Source organism: Artemia sp. Qi Xiang Cuo, chromosome 13 (assembly GCF_049724085.1).
Source record: "Artemia sp. Qi Xiang Cuo chromosome 13, ASM4972408v1, whole genome shotgun sequence".
NCBI lineage: Eukaryota > Metazoa > Arthropoda > Branchiopoda > Anostraca > Artemiidae > Artemia > Artemia sp. Qi Xiang Cuo.
In genome coordinates this window covers 5,091,229-5,112,818 of record NC_142806.1, presented here as the reverse complement: position 1 = coordinate 5,112,818, position 21,590 = coordinate 5,091,229, and the positions used below count along the sequence as shown (strand labels likewise).

Sequence of the window (21,590 nt, the reverse complement as noted above, 5' to 3'; positions counted from 1 at the left end):
ATCCTTCCTGAAAATGGTTGTATACTTCCCAATAACCAATAAATAATGCTGGCAAGTCCGGTGCCCCCTTCATGGCAAATTCCCTTCCCCCATAAAAACTTCCTTCATGAACAGATCCTCCAACATAACCCCCAAACCACCTTTCCCTCCCACTACCAGAAAAAAAACCTCCTGAAAACTTCTGTATACTTCCGAATAACCAATACAATATGTTAACATTGGGTAAAGTTCATAACTCTTAGCCCTCCCTCTGGGTACTTCGGGGGATTAAGTCATCCTAAAAGACATATTAATCATATTTTCGATACAGCTGAACAAAATGGCTATCTCATAATTTTGATCAGGTGACTTTTGGAAAAAAATAACCATGGGAGGGGGCCTATTTGCACTCCATTTTTTTGGTCACTTAAAAAGGGCACTAGAACTATTAATTTCCGTTCTAATGAGCCCTCCCAAGATATTTTAGGACCACTGGGTCGATACGATTACCCCTGGGGAAAAAAAAAACAAAAAAAAACAAATAAACACGCATCTGTGATCTTTCTTCTGACAAAAAATGTAAAATTCCACATTTTTGTAGATAGGAGCTTGAAACCTCTACAGTAGGGCTCTCTGATACGCTGAACATGATGGTGTGATTTTCATTAAGGTTCTATAACTTTTAGGGGGTCTTTCCCCCTTTTTTCGAAAATCAGCCAAATTTTCTCAGGCGCGTAATTTTTGATGGGTAGGACTAAACTTGATGAAACTTATATATTTGAAATCAGCATTGAAATCTTATTCTTTTGATATATCTATTGGTATCAAAAACCTGTTTTCTAGAGTTTCGGTTACCATTGAGCCGGGTCGCTCCTTACTTACAGTTCGTTACCACGAACTGTTTGACAGGTGCAAAAACATGGATTCCGTCACTGTCAATTATGCAAAAATAAGTTTTCTTTCTAAACATAGCGTATAATTATACAAAACATCCATAACAACAAGGGTACAACAAACTATGCAATGGCGACAATGAAAAAGTTTATGCTATTTGGTATACAAAGAAGATATTTTATCTCAATTCACCAAGCACGACCCAGCAGGGACGTGCGCAGGGGGGCCTCCGAGCCCACCCCCCCCCCCGAAATCTCACGATTTTTTTCATTTTCCCATAATTTTCTGATTTTTCTCACAGAATAATGGGTTTGAAGGATTTGCCCCCCCTCCCCCCGAAACAAATTCCTGCGTATGTGCCTGCGACCCAGTTATTATAAAGTCGTTTATAAATTAAACACAGATTGGATATGGGTGTCAATTCGCGAATATATAAGAGGAAGGATGTATTTTGTAAATACAGGAGTGCAGTTTTTTTTTATTTCTTCAATAAAAATATGAGAAAAAATATCTAGTAATTTGTTGTTTGTTTTTTCAAAGACAATAAGGAAAAAAAGCATTTTTCAACGAAAATACCAAAAAGGTGTTTTTCAACACAAAAGGTATTTTTCCATGAATTTACCCAAAAAGATAATTTTTTTTTTAATTCAGAGGGAATGGAAAATTATATCCAGTGAGTAAAATTAAATTCAGGGTTTTGCATACAAGTCCAATCGAAATATTGCTAGTTTTTTAGTTTACTAAAAAACTAATTTTTTAGTTTTTTTCTCGTATATCTCAGGCTTGTCCTCAATTATCTGAAATTCATATATCCAAAGGCTTTATTAGTAGACCAAAGGATGGCCATGTCCGTTTCCTAGGTATCCAATTTCATAGCTTAATTCATTCTTATGTTTCCTATTGGACAGTCATATGGATGTCCACTTTCCCTTCTTTTCTCAAACCGCTTTCGAATACTTACGAAAAAGCTATAAATCTTATCCAGGATGTAAATTTGTTCGCCAACTAAACCGTTACTTGATATTAAACTTTATATTCTTTCCTGTGCGTCTTTCCCTTTTCTTCAGCTCCATGGTGATATTCCTAGGTCCCTTGGATTTACGTCTTCTTTTGTATCTGATCGGTGAAATTATCAACTCCGTAGTTCTCTAAATATCCAAATTCCCCATACACCAACAATAAAATAAATTATAAATAATCTGTATTTAAAAACTAATTAAAGCCATATACAAAAATATAAGATCCAATTCAAAAAAAAACAAAACAAGATCTGATTTTACTCCTTTTGTTACGTGTCATTTGACATGGAACACCCTTCCCGATTCGGCTCGAGAATGCCACTTGTTTGGCACCTTCAAAAGACTAGTAAAAAAAATTGTTTTCATGTGATTAATTTTCCTTACTTTTGCCTGAATAGATTTTTAATTTTTCCTGAATAAACTTTACTTTATAATTAGTATTTATTTATATGTTCTTTTCTTCTCCTTTTTGCTCTTCTTTCCGTGACTGTGAGCACAAGTGTTTTTTTGTTTTTTTTTGTCTTGGCTTACTTTTGTGTTTTGAATGGTTGACAATAGTTTTTCATTTCTGTATAATCTGATTGTGACCAGGAGATTGTAGAGGGGTATGAAGATCACTTGATTTGAGACTATTATGCAGAGAAATGAATTATGTTATGCTTCGTTGATGTCTGATTTTTTTTTTTTTTTTTTTGTACTGTTTTTTTTTTAATCTCAGTAAGTAATTGACTATTGTTCTCTGAGTTTGTATTCCGTATATGCTCCCCTAATTACAGGCCAAGGAGCCTTTGGGGGGACTAGCACAGTATATTATTGTATTTGTATTGATAATTAATAAAATCTTATCTTATGTTATTGTCCGTCATGATTCCGGTCAAAAATTTTTATTATCCCTTAGTTCTATGACCATTTACCTTAGTTCTGCCCTAGGATGGATTGATGGATGGATCATAGTTTATCTATCAACAAGAGAAAATGACAAAAAAAATTCATTCATATATAGTTTTTAGTAATACCAGGCGACAAATCTTAAAGAAGGAACGCGACTGACAAATATTCCAAAAAATTAGCTAAAAACTAGCTAAGGACATATTACACCAAAGAGCTTAAGAAGTTTTCGCTTTCATTTGAAGGTCTGGTTGTCTTTGGGAATCAGCAGATTGTTACTATTTCAATTTTTACAGACGAAAACCATTGTCAACTTTAACTGATTGATTCTGCTTTTTTATTTTCACGGTTCAAGAGTGACAACACTGACAAAAATGTGCATATTTTAAAGCGAGCATATACCTTAAATACGGAATACGACCGTATTTTTTCGTGCATGAGAATTACTATAGTTTTATTCTTGAAATAAACTACGAATCAAGCATTCTCGTTACTCGGAACATACAAGCATTGCTACGAAATTTGGAATATAATGAAATAACTATTGTTTAATAAATCTACAGTAATTAAAAAAGAAAACTCCAAAAGTGTATTAAGATAAGATCGACTTCAAAACCACAAAAATAAAATAGTGTGAAAAAACTATTGTAATTTTATCTGGTAAACATCAGAATCAGTCAGTTTTATTTTTCTTATCTTTTTATAAAACATGTATACTTGTTTGGTCTTCCGCTTCGATGACACTAAACATATCCAGGTGCGTGATGAGGACAATTACCTTTTAATAGGATTAAAATCCCATTCGAATTATTTAGTATTTCAAAATAGATTACAGAGTAATTAAATCACGCAATTAATTAAGGTATCTACTAAAATTGAACCTTCGACCTCCTATTTTGCTCTCTCCGATTAGCTCCTCAAACATGGATCAAAGAGATTACAACTGCATTTGAGATAGAAGACCTAACCCCTGCTCTTCATGACTCCTATTCGAGTTTCTCTGTTTTGTTTCCCCTCAACATTTTGAGAGAGAGCCTTTTAAAAGATGATTCAAAAAGCGCTATCTTTTACAATATATATGTGAAACAGAGCGGAGAAACTCAAAATGTTTTTTTTTCTTTTTTTCTTCTTGGATTCATGTTGTATAATAAGCAGTTTTTGTTTAGTACCAAGAACGTGAAAATAAAAACTGATGTTAAATGGAACCTTACACAAGCATAATACAATACCTCATAAATTAATAAAAGTCAGAAATCGAGTTTCTGATAAAAAGACCTCTATATGAAGTTAAATATTTTTGGTAGTAAAAGGCACAAAACCCACACACAAAAAAACGAGAATGAAAAAAAAGCAAAAAAAAAACAGCAACAGTTGACCCTTGTTTCCCCTTATTGGCGTCCCTGCGAAAAGGGCTTTCATACTGAATAAAAATAACTCAGTGTCACATCGGCGAGGTAGCGATTAGCATTTAAGGTGAAGGAGTGGATAATCAAACAAACGGTTCGTGGTAACGAACTGTAAGTAAGGAGCGACTCGGCTCAATAGTACGGTAACTGAAACTCAATAACGGAACTTTGACCAGGCCCGTACGCAGGAATTTGTTTCGGGGGGGGGCCAAATCCTTCAAACCCATCATTCTGTGAGAAAAATCAGAAAATTATGGGAAGATGAAAAAATCGTGATTTTTTCGTACGTCCCTGCAATAGACACGTCCCTGCAATCTATTGCAGGGACTGCGTACGTCCCTGCAATAGACACTTCAGACAAATCGGATTTTTATGCTGATTTCAAATAAAAAACTTTTACCAAGTTTAGCCTTACCCATTACAAGTTACGCACCTGAGAATATTTGCCTTATTTTCGAAAAAGGGGAAAACACTTCCTAAAAGTCATAGAATTGTAACAAAATCACAAAATCAGATTCAGCGCATCAGAGAATCCTACAGTGGAGGTTTTATGCTGCTATCTGCAAAAATGTGAGATTTTGTATTTTTTGCCAGAAGAAAGATCACTGATACGTGTTTATTTGATTTCTTTTCTTCCCAGGGGTGATCGTATCGACTCAGTGGTCCTATAATACCGCGAGAGATTCTAATCGAACAGAAATTAAAAGTTCTAGTGCTCTTTTTAAGTGACCATAATAATTGGAGGGCAGCTAGGCCCTCTTCCACGCTCATTTTTTCCCAGAGTCACCCGATCAAAATTTTGAGATGGCCATTTTGTCCAAAATAGTAAAAAAATCGAATAACTATGTCTTTGAGGATGACTTGATTGCCCACAGTCCCGGGGGAAGGGCTGCAGGCTACAGTGATTTTTTCTATCGACTCTGATGCCTAATCTTACTAAATATAGTCCTGCTTTTAAATTTTTAGATAGTTGCACTCTAAAGATGTATCTACAGCATTTCATGAATCAGTATTTTGTCAGTGGCAGCATTCACTAGTCTGAGTTTAATCTACTGGCTCCATAAACTAGTCTTGCTAAATATAGTCTCCAAATTAATGCCCTGCTTATAACGTTATATCTGGAGATTTAGCTAGAGTAGAAGTTAATCAATCCGTATTTTATTCAGCTGTAGCGCTCACCAGTCAATCAATTTATTCAATCAATAAAATCACAACGAAAATCCTCCATCGTAAACTCCAAAAAAGCTCCAACAGTCAAAGTTTTATTCTGCAGATTCAAATACAAATGGCTGCTAAATTAAAGTCCCCACCCTCTAAACCTCAATTTCTGTCGGCTTCTTTAGCTGTAAATTAGTATCGACTCCAAAAACTCAAAAAACAAGTTGTTTCCCTTTGTTATGCAAACTAGTCTCCTAAAATATAGTCTAAAAATTACAGCAACTGGAACGTCTATTCGACGTCCTATGCGCCAGCAATGGCCCTGGATGGTCTTTATTTTTTTATCTTTAAATTATAGCTCTGCATTCTAATTTTAGATCTCAGAACTCAGGAGATTTAGATGGAGTAGACATTCATCAATCCGTATTTTGTTCAGATGGAGCATTCATCAGAGTTTTTCCCAACAGATTACAATGCAGAAGGCCATCAAATTATGCCCCGACTCAAAAAGCCTCAATCTCTAACAGCTCCTTTAGCTGTAAATTATATCGACTCCAACAACTTAAAACATTGTTTATTTTTATCACGCAAACTAGTCTCAGCAGATTCCAATACACAACGGCTACTAAATTATATTCCAACCCCAAATCCTCAGTCTCTTACAGCTTCTTTGGCTGCAAATTAGTATCTACTCCAACAAATTGAAGAATAAAGCACTACTTCACTTTATCACACATACTAGTCTCCTAAAATATAGTCTCCAAATTATAACCCCGCTTTCCAGTGTTAGTTCTCAGCAATCTGGAGATTTAGCTAGAATTTTTGGTACTGGTGCGTTATATGGTCACTTTTATATCTATGTACAAGGAAACCAGTCACGAAAAACCCACCAGACGGGTTAAATGCAAGAAACCACTATAGAGAAATGCAATGCAAGCGTGGTTTTCATTGTATTTACGATATTTAAACGGTTGTTTTTGGGGTTGAAGGGGGGGGGAAAGATACCTAGGTTTGTTTAGGTTACGTATCTAATATATGCTATGCTTTACCCCCCCCCCCCCCCAACCCCGACCCCCCACCCCTCATGTGCAAATATATAGCCCAAATTTGCTTATAAACTATTATACATTCATCTTATTTCATTTCATTAGCATTAACCAAACTTGAATTTTGCCCATATAAGTGCCCATATAATGCACCAGTACCAAATTTTTTTTCAGCTAATGCGATCATCAGACAGTTTTTTCAACAGATCTCAATACACGAGGCTACTAAATTATATCCCAGTCCGAAAACATCAGTCTCTAATGGTTCCTTTAGAAATAAAATTAGTATCAACTCCAACAACTGAAATCCCGTTTCATAGCCCAGTTAGATTCTTACCCAAAACCTCTTCATGTTCGAACCAGTCATCCAGTCAAAAAGAATAATTGTTTCACTTTATCATGCAAACTAGAGACTGAAGTTAACCAGAAAACGTGGGACGGAATTACGGTACCTTATTTAAAAATTGTTATTTGCGGCTTCCGCCTATTTAACTTCTGAATTGGTGTATCGTTTTTCTTTGTATTATCAGATTGCTAGTACTCTATGAGAAATAAAAGATGGCTCTTGTGGTACCAAGGACAGTGAAAACACAATCTGATGTTTTGAACTGGTTAAGCAGGAATTGGAAAGTGGTTTTTAATGGAAAAAAAAACTCCATTCGCAGTTATATCGTTTTAGTATCAGTGGAGGGAAGGGGTAAAACGCCCTAATTTTAAAATCAAATGTCTTTTTTTTTCGAAAGACCCCTCCTAAATTTCCACGAATTGGAGCCACTGGTGCCAAATTAGAAAAAAAGGAACTTGGGTGAAAAATCTACAAAAAAAACAGAGTAAAAACCAAGGTTTTATCCGGGGGGCTAGGGGTTTTGACCCCCCCCCCCTGAAATGTTTGCCCGAATCGTAAAAAACGTAACAAAATGAATATAAACAAATTTCTTGTGCGTTTTTTAAGTTTTTGTACCTCCCGCACTTGGAAAAATACTGATACGGCCCTGGTAAAAACACAAGACACCAAACAGCGGAAGAAAGTGTAGCTTTTCTTTGAAGATGTAGCTGTCTTTGGTAATCAAGATTGTTCATGTTTGAACTTTTACGAACAAAAAGCGTTGCCAATTTAACTAATTAGTTTTGCTCGTTTATTTTCACAGTTCAACATGGCAACACTGACGAAAATGTGAAACAGTCAAAAGAAATTCATAATTTTGAAACAGCCAATGGAAAATCTAAGAAAATTGCAGTTTTCAGCAATGAACAAATCTAAGATGTGTCCAGGGCAGGTACGCAAAAAAGATTTTTTGGGGGCAGTAAAAATAACGGATAATTTGAAAAAGAAGTGCCCAGGAATTCAGAAAAGTTTAGCAATTCGGGGGAAGGTTTCCTGCATACCTCGCCAGTCCAGAAGGGCAAAAAATGTTGATTTATTTTGATGGCCTTGGTACTTCGATAGCAGAGAGAGGATTGAAGAGAGAAAGATTGTAAGATCATGAAAAGATTCAAAGATTGAAAGATTGTACCGAATCAAGATCCTACTGGGCCCTTGGGCTAACAAATTTTTGGGTCCCCTTAAATGGGGTGAATTTTACAGATATATTAAAGGAAAACAAATATTTTGAAAACAAAGCATTGATATGGCTTAAAATTCTATTTAAATAACATGAATTGCATTTTCAGAACTAAAGCCAGAGAAAAAGAAATTGATGGCTGAAAATTAAGGTAAAATGTTGTTTTGTCAAAATTTCAATAGGTAATTGAACTGTAATGTAGGCAAAGTTCAGGTTCCTCTAGAGGGAGAAGGAGTGGGGTTAGGTACTTCAAAATACCTACCCGGGACATACTATAGCCTGTAGACCCATCCCTGAAAGTTTCATTTTCCTAACCTAACCCCTTTCCAAGATAGCCAAAAGTAGCCAAAGAAGAATTTTACCATTTAAACTTTAGTTTTTGGGGTTTAGGGGGACTAAAAGGTAGCTAGGTAAGGTTACGTATGTAATATATGCTTTGCTGTACCCCCCCCCCCCCTTAGTGCGCAAATATATAGCCCAAATTTGTTCATAAACTATCATATTTTCATCCTATTTGTTTTATTTCATTAGGATTAACCAAACTTCCTTTCTCGCATGTGTCCTGGGTTTTAGCACAGTACCTTTCAAATCCATAGAGTATGCCAAATTCTCCCAAAAAGCACTTAGTATCAATAGTCAAAATTGTTTCACTATTCTGGAGCATTAATCCTCATTTTTTATTCACTTCCGTGACAATACGCAATGTTATCAATTAATCAAGCATTTTGATACTCGAATCCCAATCTTTTATTGATTCGGCTTCTGAACTGCTCCAATAAGCCATAGCTTCAAATTGAAAAATCAGCCCAAATAATAAAAACGTAAAGCAAATGAAAAGAAGGAACTTCAACAATTTTTCCTAAAAAGTGCATGACGACACACCTTTAGGCATTGAAGATATCATTAATGCAACCTAATTAGATGCGTTTCACTCAAGGCATATAGCCATCTTGGGAAATCTCCAGACATTGCTTGGCTTACAATTCAAAATTCTTTGCGCATAGCTTTGTATGACGTCGAACTTAGACGCCGAATTCTGTACTGAAAAACCCTAGGGTTTCAAAACAACGGAAGTGACTCATATTATCCTAGAACAAAATTGAATAACATTTTGAATAGAAGTATTCAAAGCAAAAAATTAATTACACGTGCAGTCTAGAGATGGAAGGTAAATTTGTTTTAATGTACTTGTCTGTTAAACAGAACATCCTCAAGAATTACGTTGTCTAAGATCTGACAAAATCTGTTTGAATCAGTTATGATTTGCTTATTTTTAGCGAAAAAACTACAATGTAGGTATATCTTCATTAATATTTAGAGGTGGTTAGGGGTTAGGTTAAGTTTGGTATTTAATATAATGCGTTCTGTGCGGCCTGTTTTCCATAATTCTTTGTCATAGCTTCAATAATTTTGTTTCTAAAGTATTATATTTTCATCATCTGTTGGTATATTTCAGGGTACTGCTGCGCTTAATGGTACACACGAAATATGTCAAGTTTGGTTAATGCTTATAAAAAAAAGGATGACTATATAATAGTTAAGAAACAAATTTGGGCTATATATGTGCACATTAGGGGGTGGGGGGTAAAGTATACCAAATATTAAATACGTAACCTGACCTAGGTGCCCTTTTCCCCCCTAACCTCAAAAAACAACTGTTTAAATATTGTAAATTCAATGAGAAACCACGCTTTTCGATATATTTAGATAGCAATTACCCGCTTTACGGGTCTCCATCACTGCATTCCTTCGACAATCTATAGCCCTGTGTACCATTAAACGCAACTGTACCTATTTCACTAGGATTAGCCTAGCTTCAGTTCTTGAGGATGTTCTGTTTAACAGACAAGTACCTTTATTTGTATCTCATAAGATCTGCATTCATTATTATAATAATTATTATTATTATTTTCTGTTATGACAAGATTTTTTTTTCGACGATTCTTGTTGGTTTCTTGATTTTTTCTTTGATTGTTTTCTTTTTTTCTCAGAATTTCTAATTTGAGGCAGAGGTAGCCAATCAACGGCCTACATGAGGCCCGTTTTTAACATTTTCCGGCCCATGAGATACATCCACACTTTTACAAAATATAATTGTCATAATTCTGAAAATCAGCGAATTAAAAAAAAAACAATATTTTTGTATCCAACTATTCAAAAATTGAGTATCGGAATTATAAAAGAATTAAGTTTGGTTTTAAATATGTTTTTGAATATATTTACAGACCAACATATTTTTATAACACCTAGGTCACAAAGAGAAACTCTCCAATTTGAGGTGTTAAACACAAAAAGCTGTTACCTCTTTTGATTCAACTTGCACGTGTAAAACTTTTTTTTTTCAAAAATGAAATTGACCAACACGTAACAAGCTCAAACATAACGGACGCTAACCTGTGAAGGCAATTACGGTGTGCGAATACCCAAATTGAGATCGATTTAGAGAAGCTAAGTGAAAGAGCGGAGAAGCAAATACAACACAAGTGAAATAAATGCTATTTAAAGATTTAAATTTTTTTAAATATTTATTTAAATTTAAGTATTTAATTTTTGATTTATAGTATCATATATGTTACAATGTTCATTTAGTAAAATTATTATTATATTATCTATGTATATATGTAAGAATATTTTAAACACAATAATAGTAACTAATTATGCTTCTATTTTTTCTTTCAAATAGCTTAATGTCTCTAGTGAGTCTAGGTCTAATAAGAAGGTGTTTTATTTTACATGCGGCCTACTGAGTCATGAAACATTTCTGAACTGGACCGAAAAACTATTTGACCCCCCCCCCCTGATTTACTGATTATGTTAGTATTATAATTATAGCCACCTAGCATGCATCTCTGCGGAAGGGGTCTCCGACCCCCTCCCCGAAACCCAAAATTTTGTGATGTTTTGGGATTTCTCATTCAAATTATAATTATTTTTTGTTATTATCCTCTCCCCAGAAAAACTTCCTGCGCACATGGCTGTTAACTGTGTCAGTATCATTTTGTGTCTTCTCATAGGCAACAACTTATCATAACAATTATAAATTAATAAAATTATATTATTCATGTTATTAAAAATCATAGTATTATATTATTATCATATATATATATATATATATATATATATATATATATATATATATATATATATATATATATATATATATATATATATATATATATATTTTATATATATATATATATATATATATATATATATATATATATATATATATATATATATATATATATATATATATATATATATATATATATATATATATATATATATATATATATATTATATGTATTGTTCAAATTATACTATTAATCAAATTATATATAATCAAATATAATTAATCAATTATAAATTAAACAAGTTAATCGAATGTTCAACTGATTGTTTTAGTCTTTTTTGGGTTCATTTCATGCTCATTAATTTAGGGGTCACTAAGTATAAAAAACCATCACTTGGTAACTATAATTTTTGGTAAGGGGTTGGGGATCGAGTCCCTACCCCTCCCCTGCGTCTGTCAGGGGTTCTCGACTTCTTAAACATGTTGAACATCATATTGAAAATTTCCTCAGAGAAAAGTAAATTATGTACTTATAGAATACCGAGATATTTCTCGGTAAAATACTCCTCAGGAGAATGAAGAGGTTTCGTGAGTCTATCTTCAAACGTCGATTCCACATGGGGCTGTTTTGCAGACGCTCGGGTGGAGCTAAATCAGCCACTGTGGTAAGGCTACTGAGATAATTTAACAATATCCCAGGATTTACTTTTAAAGCTCGAAAATGCCAAGGTTAAAAAAATAAAAAAGATTCCGAGATAAATGATAGAGCCTCCGACACCATTTTCACCTTTCAGCCCTTATGAAAAACTAATGTTCCAAACGTGACTAAAACCTTTTGCAAAATTGGAAGAAACAATTGGGCTGACCTTACAAGTTTGACCCTAAAGCTCCGTATTAAAAATAAGTTTTCCGAAGCTGTCTTATGTTTTACTCCCATTTGGTATTGAGTGGGTTTTAATATAGGAAACCTTTCTTTTTCAAACCCCTCCCCAAGTACGCCTCCCCAAAATTTTGCCAGGAGGGCAGTACTCCAATGAACAGGTGTGATGATAATAAATTAAACACTTTATGTGTTAGTCGTGTTTTTTTATGGTTTGTTTTGGTTGTCTTCAATAAAATAAAAATTACCTGGTTTTAAATAAATCCGAGGACAAGGGGGAGGGGAGTGGGCAAATACGCAGTGGCTTGGATCCCAGAGAACAGTTTTATATTGTCTTTCATTTTTCATGGTGGTCTGTTGTCACCCATCTATAGTCCCTTTCTAGAGGTACTCTCCAGGGAGAAAACCCCGAAGAAAAACTCCTAGGTGTTACTTGACAAGGTATTGCTTAAGAAATATGAAAGGAATTAACAAGAACAAAAGTACCGTTAGAAAAGTATTTGTATGTGGGCAAATTCAGGACGCCATCAGAAAAATTTTGCGGATGACTGCAAATGCATAAAAATTTCCCATTTCTTTTTTTTATTCAGACTTTTTCTAGAGATAAACAGAGAGTTTACAAGCAAAAAATGTTGTGATTCAAAAACTTTTTGTTACTTTTACTGGCTTTAATCTTCACATAATACAACCAATGATTTTTTCCTTTTGGCTGACTTGAAATGGTGCCAGGCTTGACCATCTGACTATACAAAAAAAGCTTTATCTGTTTCTTCAGGAATCAGAAATAGTGAGGTTGGCGTAAGAAATTACATCACAGGAATAAACCAACCGAATTAAAGCACACATTTCAATACAGAAGTATGATGACCGTTATCGCTGTTCACTTTCTTAAACATTTATTATAATATATATATATATATATATATATATATATATATATATATATATATATATATATATATATATATATATATATATATATATATATATATATATATATATATATATATATATATATATATATATATATATATATATATATATATATATATATATATATATATATATATATATATATATATATATATATATATATATATATATATATATATATATATATATATATATATATATAAATAAATATGAAGATCCTCCAAAGCCAAATTGGCGCATGCGTTATTTACTATGATGGCCACTTAACAAAACACTTCGAATGTTTTTAAGAACCTTCCATGAAAAATGTCTAATTGAGATTATGAATATGATGTCAGTATTTAAAAAGACTGTTTGCTAAAAGAACGGTTATTTTGAATATCTTGCAAGTAACCATGCATAGCAAAAATGATAGTATTCGCCTTGTAAACTGAGTAGAAATATCAAACTGCTGCCAAAAATTTGCTGATGCAAGACCACAAACAACGCAAATGCTTTTTGGAGATTTTGAAAGTAATAAAGTTTCTAAATCAATAAAAAAGGATGGTACTGGTGCATTAGAATGTCACTTCTAAAAAGTCAAGTTTGGTTAATGCTAATGTAATAAAATAAAACGGAATGAATATATACTAGTTTAGAAACAAATTTGGGCTATGTATTTGCACATTAAGGGTGGGGGTGGGGGTAAAGCATAGCACATATTGAATACGTAACCTAACCTAGGTACCCCCGCCCCCTAATCCCCAAAAAACAACAGTTTAAATATCATAAACGCAATGAAAACTACTTTGCATTCCATTTCTTAACAGCGGTCTCTTTGAAAATAACGGGTCTCTGGCGGGTTTTGTCTGTCATTGCCTGACTGGTTTCCTTGCATAGTATATAAAAGTGACCATCTAATGCACTGGTACCAAAAGGAACTTTTTATTCAGTATAGTTAAATAATAGGACTATAAAGTTTTTGGGAAAAGAAAAGTGGCCAGCATGGACCGGAGGTGTGATGCGTTTCCCCTTCTTCAACCCTTCCTTTTAAAGTCTGGAACATGCACACAAGGCCGCATCCGGGAGGGGATGTTGTTACGGGGTTTGAACCCCCCCTCCCGAAATGCTTGTCTGACTCGTAAAAACATAACAAAAATGAATAAAAATAAATTCTTGATGCGTTTTTTAAAGTTTTTTGTAACCCCTCTCCCCCCGAAAAAGTCTTTTTGTAACAAAAATAAAAAAAAATCCTGGATACGACCCTGCATGCATATATGAGGAATTACTGGGAGTGACAATAAAAACGAGGGGAAAAATGAACTATGCGAAAGATCTAACAAAATAAAAGGAAAGAACTCCAAAGACCCCTCCCCGCGTAAGCATCTGGATTTAGCTGTGTTCTAGTTTTGAGCTGTGATGAATTGATGTATTCTCCGCAAAAAAGAAAGAAAAATAGTTCCGCTTTCACTAAATCGCAAAATTCGAAGTCTAGCCCACCAACCAAAAAAACATTTCTCCGTTAGTTCATCTCGATTTCTCAATCCGTGAGACCAAGACAGGGTACGCTTACCCTGCTAATTATTTCAAATTTACTTAATTAAATCTACTGACTGTGTATACAGGGAGAAACACTCGCTTCAAGCTTCATGTACTCGTTGTAAAACGTTAGATAATCGTCCTGAGCTTTTATGAATACATTCATGTTTTAGGTACCAACTTTAAAAAACGCAAAGCAACGTAACAAAACATGATTAATAGCAGAAAAGTAGTCTTCAGATTAAAAAAATTCAAGCAAGCTCAGTTTCTGGTAAAGCACTTGGTTTATTGAATTCCAAAAACATAGGAAAATATCACAGGTCAATTTAGTTGAAACAGTATTACAGATATATGTTGCATCAACTGCCATGCAATAATTTTTGTTCATTTTAAACTTCAACTTAGCTCTTTACTTGCATCAGTAAGATTTTATTTTAATATAGCTACATTAAATTTACCTTAACTTTTTTTTAAGTTAATTCAACTTTAACTTTTTTTTTATGCAGAGCAGAAAAACTAGTAATACATTTGGGACCATTTTAGCTATTATTCAGGACCAGCACTTAGTACAAGGAAGAATTTTTTAGGCATCTAATTAGGCATGCCTAATTCAAAAAATTTTAGGCATGCCATCTAATTAGGCATCTGAACTTTTGAAAATTCAATGTCGATGTTTCTTCATTGCTTCTTTGAGTGGGAAAAGAGAACCTATGCCTAACGAATTAAAAAAAATTATTTTGTTTTTTTTCCATCTGTGTTATTTTGTATTTATAATTTTTTTTTTAGTACCCTAATGTATTTGTTTTGTGTTTTATAGCCACTAACAGCTTGCTTTACTCTGAATTTATAATAAACTAATAAAATATTTCAGCAGAGTTGAAAAACTGACTGTTTCCAGCAGTTTTTTTTTTTTTTTTTTTTTTTTTTTTTTTTTTTTTTTTTAGGGCTCGACATAAAAAAGAGTTTTATGATAGAAGCTCCAATTCCAGAAGATTTCTTTGAGTGACAAAAGAGGGCATAACCCATTTCAAAATGGGGTTTTAAATGTGCAGAAAACCGAATTATATAAGATAAAATGGAGTTATCAATCCATAGAACTTGCACAATTTCAAAGGGTGGGAAGTAAAGCCGTGTTTTACAAAAATGTTGGTTCTACAAAAAAAAAACCGTCTTCTGACTTACTTCAGTCAAATCGTAAACGAATTCAAAATTATGACAGAAGGCATAATCAATCTTTGACGAATAGACAGCCAAGGAATTTTCTTAGACCGCAAATAGTGTGCAATTGTACCAGTATGTGCATGAAAATAGTATTTACACTCGTTCGTCGATATATTCAACTTAATTATCTAGGTGCAAAATTAGCATAAGTTCGACCCAGTGACCATGGCATACAACCTCTTGGTTCAAGGAGTCAAAATTAATGAAAATGTAATAAGTAGAACACTATTATTTGTAATTTTGCAATACCCCACTCCTCCGTCGAAAAAATTGTTTTGTCACAAGAAAATATTGTATATGTTGGTTGCAACAATAAATAATTCAAGATTTGACTTTTTTGCATGACACAACGTTTAGAGCTTATAAATACATTTTTATGAAGTACTTCATGTATAATATGTTTATTACAACAGCAAAGCCCCGTGGCAAAATAGATTTTCTGCCACAGAGTTGTGGCAGAAAACAACTATGTAACAACTATGATTCTCCAGTAAAACACGGTTTTCACTTTAAAACTTAATAAAAAAAAACTATATCTAACTATTGGTTTTTGGTTTTGTAAGAAAATATTAGATCATTGATAATGCAAACCAACAGAACCAGCATACTTTGGTTATATCCTAGGGCCATATCTGGCTAAATCAGATGGAAGGATTGGGATGCTATCATTACGGCAGGGCCAATTAGTTGGCTAGTTCAGAACTAGTTCATTTGTCACTTCAGAATTAATTCAAGATTTCGTTTCTGAACTAGTTCAGAAACGAAATCTTACACTAAGGTCTTCTACATATATAATAAGTATATTTATTTATCTCTACGTGTCATATTTATACGTTTACCAAAATATGTTCTTTTATTTGCTAGCTAAGGATCATAGTTTTATCAAATTAACAAAACGGTAAACTTATTTGTGTTTGCTCCTCAATGACGAAATCAAATCCCCCTTCTGTTCCCCTAGCGAGTATCCATCGTATAACAGTTTCGGTACTTCCTGATTTTTTTCCGAAAATCAGTAATTCGAGGTATTTTTCCGAAATTTCGGTATTCTTTCGTTAGATATTGCTAAGGGCAAACGTGTTGTATTAAGGGGCTACATTTCAGTTTCCTCCCAAATACCAGTATTTTTAAGATTTCCCCCATACTTTTCTGTATTTTTCCCACAGTTTTCCTGTATTTGCCCCCCCCCCCCAAACAAAAAGAACTATTACGTAGGCGCTTCCTTGTACACATGAGTCTAGGTCAGGAGGCTCAAGGGACAGAAGCCCCTATAAAACTTATTACCGACGCCTAGAATAAAGATAGGTTTTGACATAAGGGAATGAGTTTGCCCCAAACACATGCTGGTGAATTGAGGAGTAATCCCTTGATATACCCATTACTGTAGCTATTTTATTCATAACACTCCTAATAGGATTGAAGATGAAATTTACAATGACACAAACGTCATCCCCTACTGGAGGAATTGCTAGCTTGAAATGGGAGGGCAGAAAATGTATGTTCTGTAATTTGTTTTATTTGGCAGAAAGAGTGACTACAGTGAACGACAGAGGCAAAGAACCTATAAACGCCTAAACCACCTGGAAGAAAAAAGTTCAAACTGCATGGCAAAAAACACAGATTCTCGCAAAAGTACTTTTGTCAAATCTTTGAATACCGAAAAATGTGCTGCAAGCTTGTTCCCTTTGCAAAGAGTTTCCCTGGGTACTCTTTTTGCTACATTAGACTGAGGGACTACTGACATTAATTCACGAGGAGGGGTCAAAATATTTTTTTTCAAAATAAGGGGAAAACTTTTTTCATTGAAAATACCAATAAGTTATTTTTCGGTGAAAATAAACACAAAAAGTATTTTTTGAAATCCAGTGGGAAGCAATTAAATTTTGAGGCGTAAATGCAAAAAAAAAAAAAAAATATAAAGTCAGATTTGTCTTAGACTCTAGTTCAGGTCGTGTGTGCCACCTTGCAAAAGCTTAGATTTTGAGAAAAATCGTAGTCCAATCTTCTCTATTAAGACAAAAACCTGATAGCAAAAAAAAAAAATGTGCCAATGTCATTTCCCCAAAAAGGTCAAATACAATAATTACTGTCATCATAAATATTTCTCCCCACCCTCTCATGACTGGGTAATATGTAAAGGCTAGCTGATTTTTTACTTTTTTTCAAATCTGCATTATATACCGTACTTAGCGTTGTGAAACTGATGGAAAAATAATTTTAAAAATGCAAACTAGTAAAATCAGCAGCCTTGTGTGTATGGCCTAGAATTAAACAGGCATTAGGGACAGGGTAGGAAATTTCAATCGAGCAGAAGGAGCTGTTGTCCGATCCCTTTGAACCTTATTTTGCCTCCCTAGCCTAATTTTGCCATCAGAATTTCGTTTACATCTCCAACAGTTTTAAGCATAAATAACTATAATGATTATATTTGAGATTATTATTATCTAATTGTGTGTTCTATACTTGGTATTTCAGGTAAGCACAGCTTTTTTTTATTTTAATTCGCTGGCTAATTCATGAGCTTACCAATCGATGTACTTATTAACGCTCTTTCAGACACACTAATTGGTACCGTTGCAAATGCATCCCAGCCCCCTCCTATCTAATGAGGCTGTATGGGCCATGGACGCAAGTTTATTGGTTTTGCAGTTTTGCATTATTTTTTGTGCCAATTTCAGATTAGTAGTTCGCAATGCCAAATAAAGGCAATTAAAAAAAAACAGTGAATTTTTGTATATAGCCCAGGGCTATATCTAGCCCCCTTAGAGGGGAGGAAGGCTGAGATGCACTTGCTTCGGAAGTGACTATTAAACATTTGGAAAGAGCATTGAATTGGGAATTGATTGGTATATTTCTTCCTTTTCTTTACCTGATTTCTATTGGATACCATACGTTTGCCCGTTTTGCAATACTTATTTCTAAACTTACCCCTGGTACTATGTCTTTTAAAGAAGATTTCGACATCTCACAAGCTTAGTTTAAAATCCAATTCAAATAAATCCAACACTAATTATAGTTGATAACTTAAGAGTGAATTTCAGCACATTTAACTTTTCACTGCGTTACAGGTAACTTTGGGAAAAGTGCGCAACTGATGGTATGCAATTCAACAGGTTTGTCGGGTACTACCCAGAGCCTTGTGCGGGTAAAGATTTAGGTTGTCATCATAATATATTAAAACTTTCATAAATATAAAAAGGTAAAAAAACACATAAATAGAATAGAGTTTGTATTTACATGGCCGAAAGGAGAAATAAGGGACTCGCAACTCAAATGGTATTTAAATAAATATGAATAAATAATGCTTTAGGAGGAGGGGGATATATTTTTTACCAATGAGGAGGCTGACTCCAGATCTGTCTGGGTTCTTGCGATTCCAAAGAAATTTGCGAAGAGTTGTGCAGACAGCCTGCGCTTTTTATATACTTTGCTGAACATCTGAATATCAAAGTCTAAAGATCCATCCAGGGCCGGAATTAAAGCTTTGACGCTTCTAGGCCCCAGCGTTTTTGCCGCTTCTTTCGGAGCGTTTTCTCGGGGAGACTGAGAGATTTTTGGGGAAATCCTCAAAAATTCGGGGATAGTGGAAAACTCTCTGAAAGAGAGGGGTGATACCGAACTCTCAGCTGCCATTCTCATGAGACATCTGACGGTTTATAAGTGACCATGGAATTCCTGTGTTGTTTTAAAGTCACTTTTCTGTGAGTAGGCAGCGCGGTGGTGAAGTGCACCTGGCACTTTGACGATAAATCACATTAGTCCAGTTTTTGTTAAGAAAAAAAGTCACTCAGTGATAATCTATTGCGCCCCATGGCATTGTGCACCCCTTGGTCTAGGCCTAGTGGACCTAGTGGTAAATTCTGGCTTGGATCCATTGGAAATAAACAAGGACTCAAGTTACGCAAGCAGGGATGTCAAGAGGACAAAAATTGAAACTTCAAGTTGAGATTTTCCTAGAACCGAAGATTAACTCGCATCAGTCGATTCAGAGCTATCAGCCCTTGGAATTTCAGTCCTAGGCTTCGGATCTTGGAAAAGTATATTTATTGTACATTCCCCTGATCATCCCCCTAAATCAAAATTATTTTTGCTTAATTTCTTGGGATATTTAGCGAACCAGAAGATTTTTTTTACAAATGAATTGTGGAATATTTTCGAAGTTTAAGTCGCGAGTTGAACTATCAAGAAAATTGTAACTGACTACAGTTTAGAATAATGGCATTTTTTCGGGGAGGGGGGGGAGTAATTTCTAACACAATTAGGAAAAAAATACCAGATAATCTGAACAGTTTTATAAGTCTTGATAGATTAGCTCGTGGTTTATGTCAGTCACAGAGAATTATCTTGCGTATTTGACTCTGAAAACGAATAATAGTCCTAATAGCATAGTCCTCAATCTGCAAGTTGTAGTTTGTTTGTTTAATTGGTTTATTTATCTTTTGATGGCGGACTGCAAACTATTTCATTGTAAACGGGCAAGTTTATTCTCTCTGACCATCATTAACACAAGTTAGTCAATTATTATTTACTGATTGTTCTAGATTATCAGATAATATTCCGAAATTTAGAAGACAAATTTATCTGTTATGTAGGTAATGCCCTCTCCCTAGACGAATCCTTGCATGGTATCTTTTCGATACTATTATGGCTTGCTAGTCTGAAATAACTTTGAATTTGCTGAACTCAATTTTTACTGATCCTAGCTTTAAGCCAATTCCAATTCGACCCTCGGTCGATGAGAAAGAGGGTGGGGTGAATACTGCAGAAGGCTTTATAAATATGCGAAATAAATGAGGAAAATAGAAAATAATCTTAAAATCCTGATATCTCTTGAGGGAGGGATACAAGCCCTAGCTCCCCTCCAACCTTCGTTCTGAAATTACAACACAGTCATGTGTCAGTGCCTGGTGCGCAATTTCTATGCAATTTCAAGTTAAACAATTCTCCAATTTTTCAATATCTACTTTTATCTTAAACCCGCCGAAGGCCGACCAACTTTGCGGGAATAAACTGCAGTGGCGTAATTTCGTCAAAATCCCAGGGGGGGGGGAGTTGAAGTCAATTTAACAAAACAAGTGAAAATGGTAGTGAAAATGAAAAATGAGCCAAATAGTACCACAAAGGCAAAGATATACTAAAGAAAACAGGCCCATTTCTATGGATGCCTTAATTATACAGGCTTATCTTAGTTTTGACAAGATTTTGAAGAAACTAAATTTAAGCTGGGAGGGGGGCAAACTGGAATCTGGAGGGGTCAGTTACCCCCTGCACCGTAACAAATTAAACGTCTGCTAGACTGGCCTTGGCAGCATTTTTTTTTGTCTTAACCAGTGAGTTGATGGAAAATTGACTGTCTACGTTTGTATTACATTCATAAAACAGAAGTTCCTGTACAAAGAAACACAGTATCATAGGTAGCGCAATAGCGCTGCCTAAGTAAAGAACGATGTTGGCACAATGTATTATTATTATTTTTTTTTCTTGGTTATAAACCAGGGCATTTCGTATCGAAGAAGTTGTCGTAGAAACTTGGGAAAGGGCTCATTCAATTCGAAGTTGGAGTGGCTTGTGCCCTTTTTAATAGTCGAAAGTGATTGGAAGACAACAAACACCCCTTCCAAGTCCACCATTTCCCCAAACACATCCAATCAAAATTTGTAGATAGTCTTTTTGTTCAGCGTAGTTGATTTCCAGATAGAAATTATGTTTTTGAGGAGGACAATCCCCCACAACCCTCAGGGCAAGGGTTTTAAGTTATGCCCTGGGGGTATATAAGAACGATGTTGGCACAATGTATTATTTATTATTTTTTTCCTTTAGACCAGACCACTTCGTATCGAAGAAGTTGTCGTAGAAACTTCGAAAAGGGCTCATTCAATTGGAAATTGCAGTGGTTTGAGTAGTGATGTAGTAATGATGATGATGATGGTAATGAGTAGATGATGTAGTCACACTTGGTAGATTATTTGATTTGATTTTTGCTCATTTTTTGTTTAATAGAGATCTTTGCTTTTCT

General features: G+C 34.4%; 1 protein-coding gene across 2 annotated transcripts in view; it reads right to left on the bottom strand.

Moving 5' to 3' along the window:
- Positions 1-18,656, bottom strand: part of LOC148944871 (uncharacterized) — a 96,677-nt gene extending 78,021 nt beyond the window's left edge. Inside the window, exon 1 of one of the 2 annotated variants that reach the window (XM_089099398.1) lies at positions 18,503-18,656. In XM_089099398.1, coding sequence (XP_088955524.1) covers positions 18,503-18,538 — 36 coding nt within the window. In that variant the 5' untranslated portion in view covers positions 18,539-18,656. Of the gene's footprint in view, positions 1-6,727; positions 6,778-18,502 lie in introns of those variants that run through there. The other variant, XM_089099399.1, reaches the window with a different exon arrangement.
- Between the last annotated feature and the right edge of the window lie 2,934 nt (positions 18,657-21,590).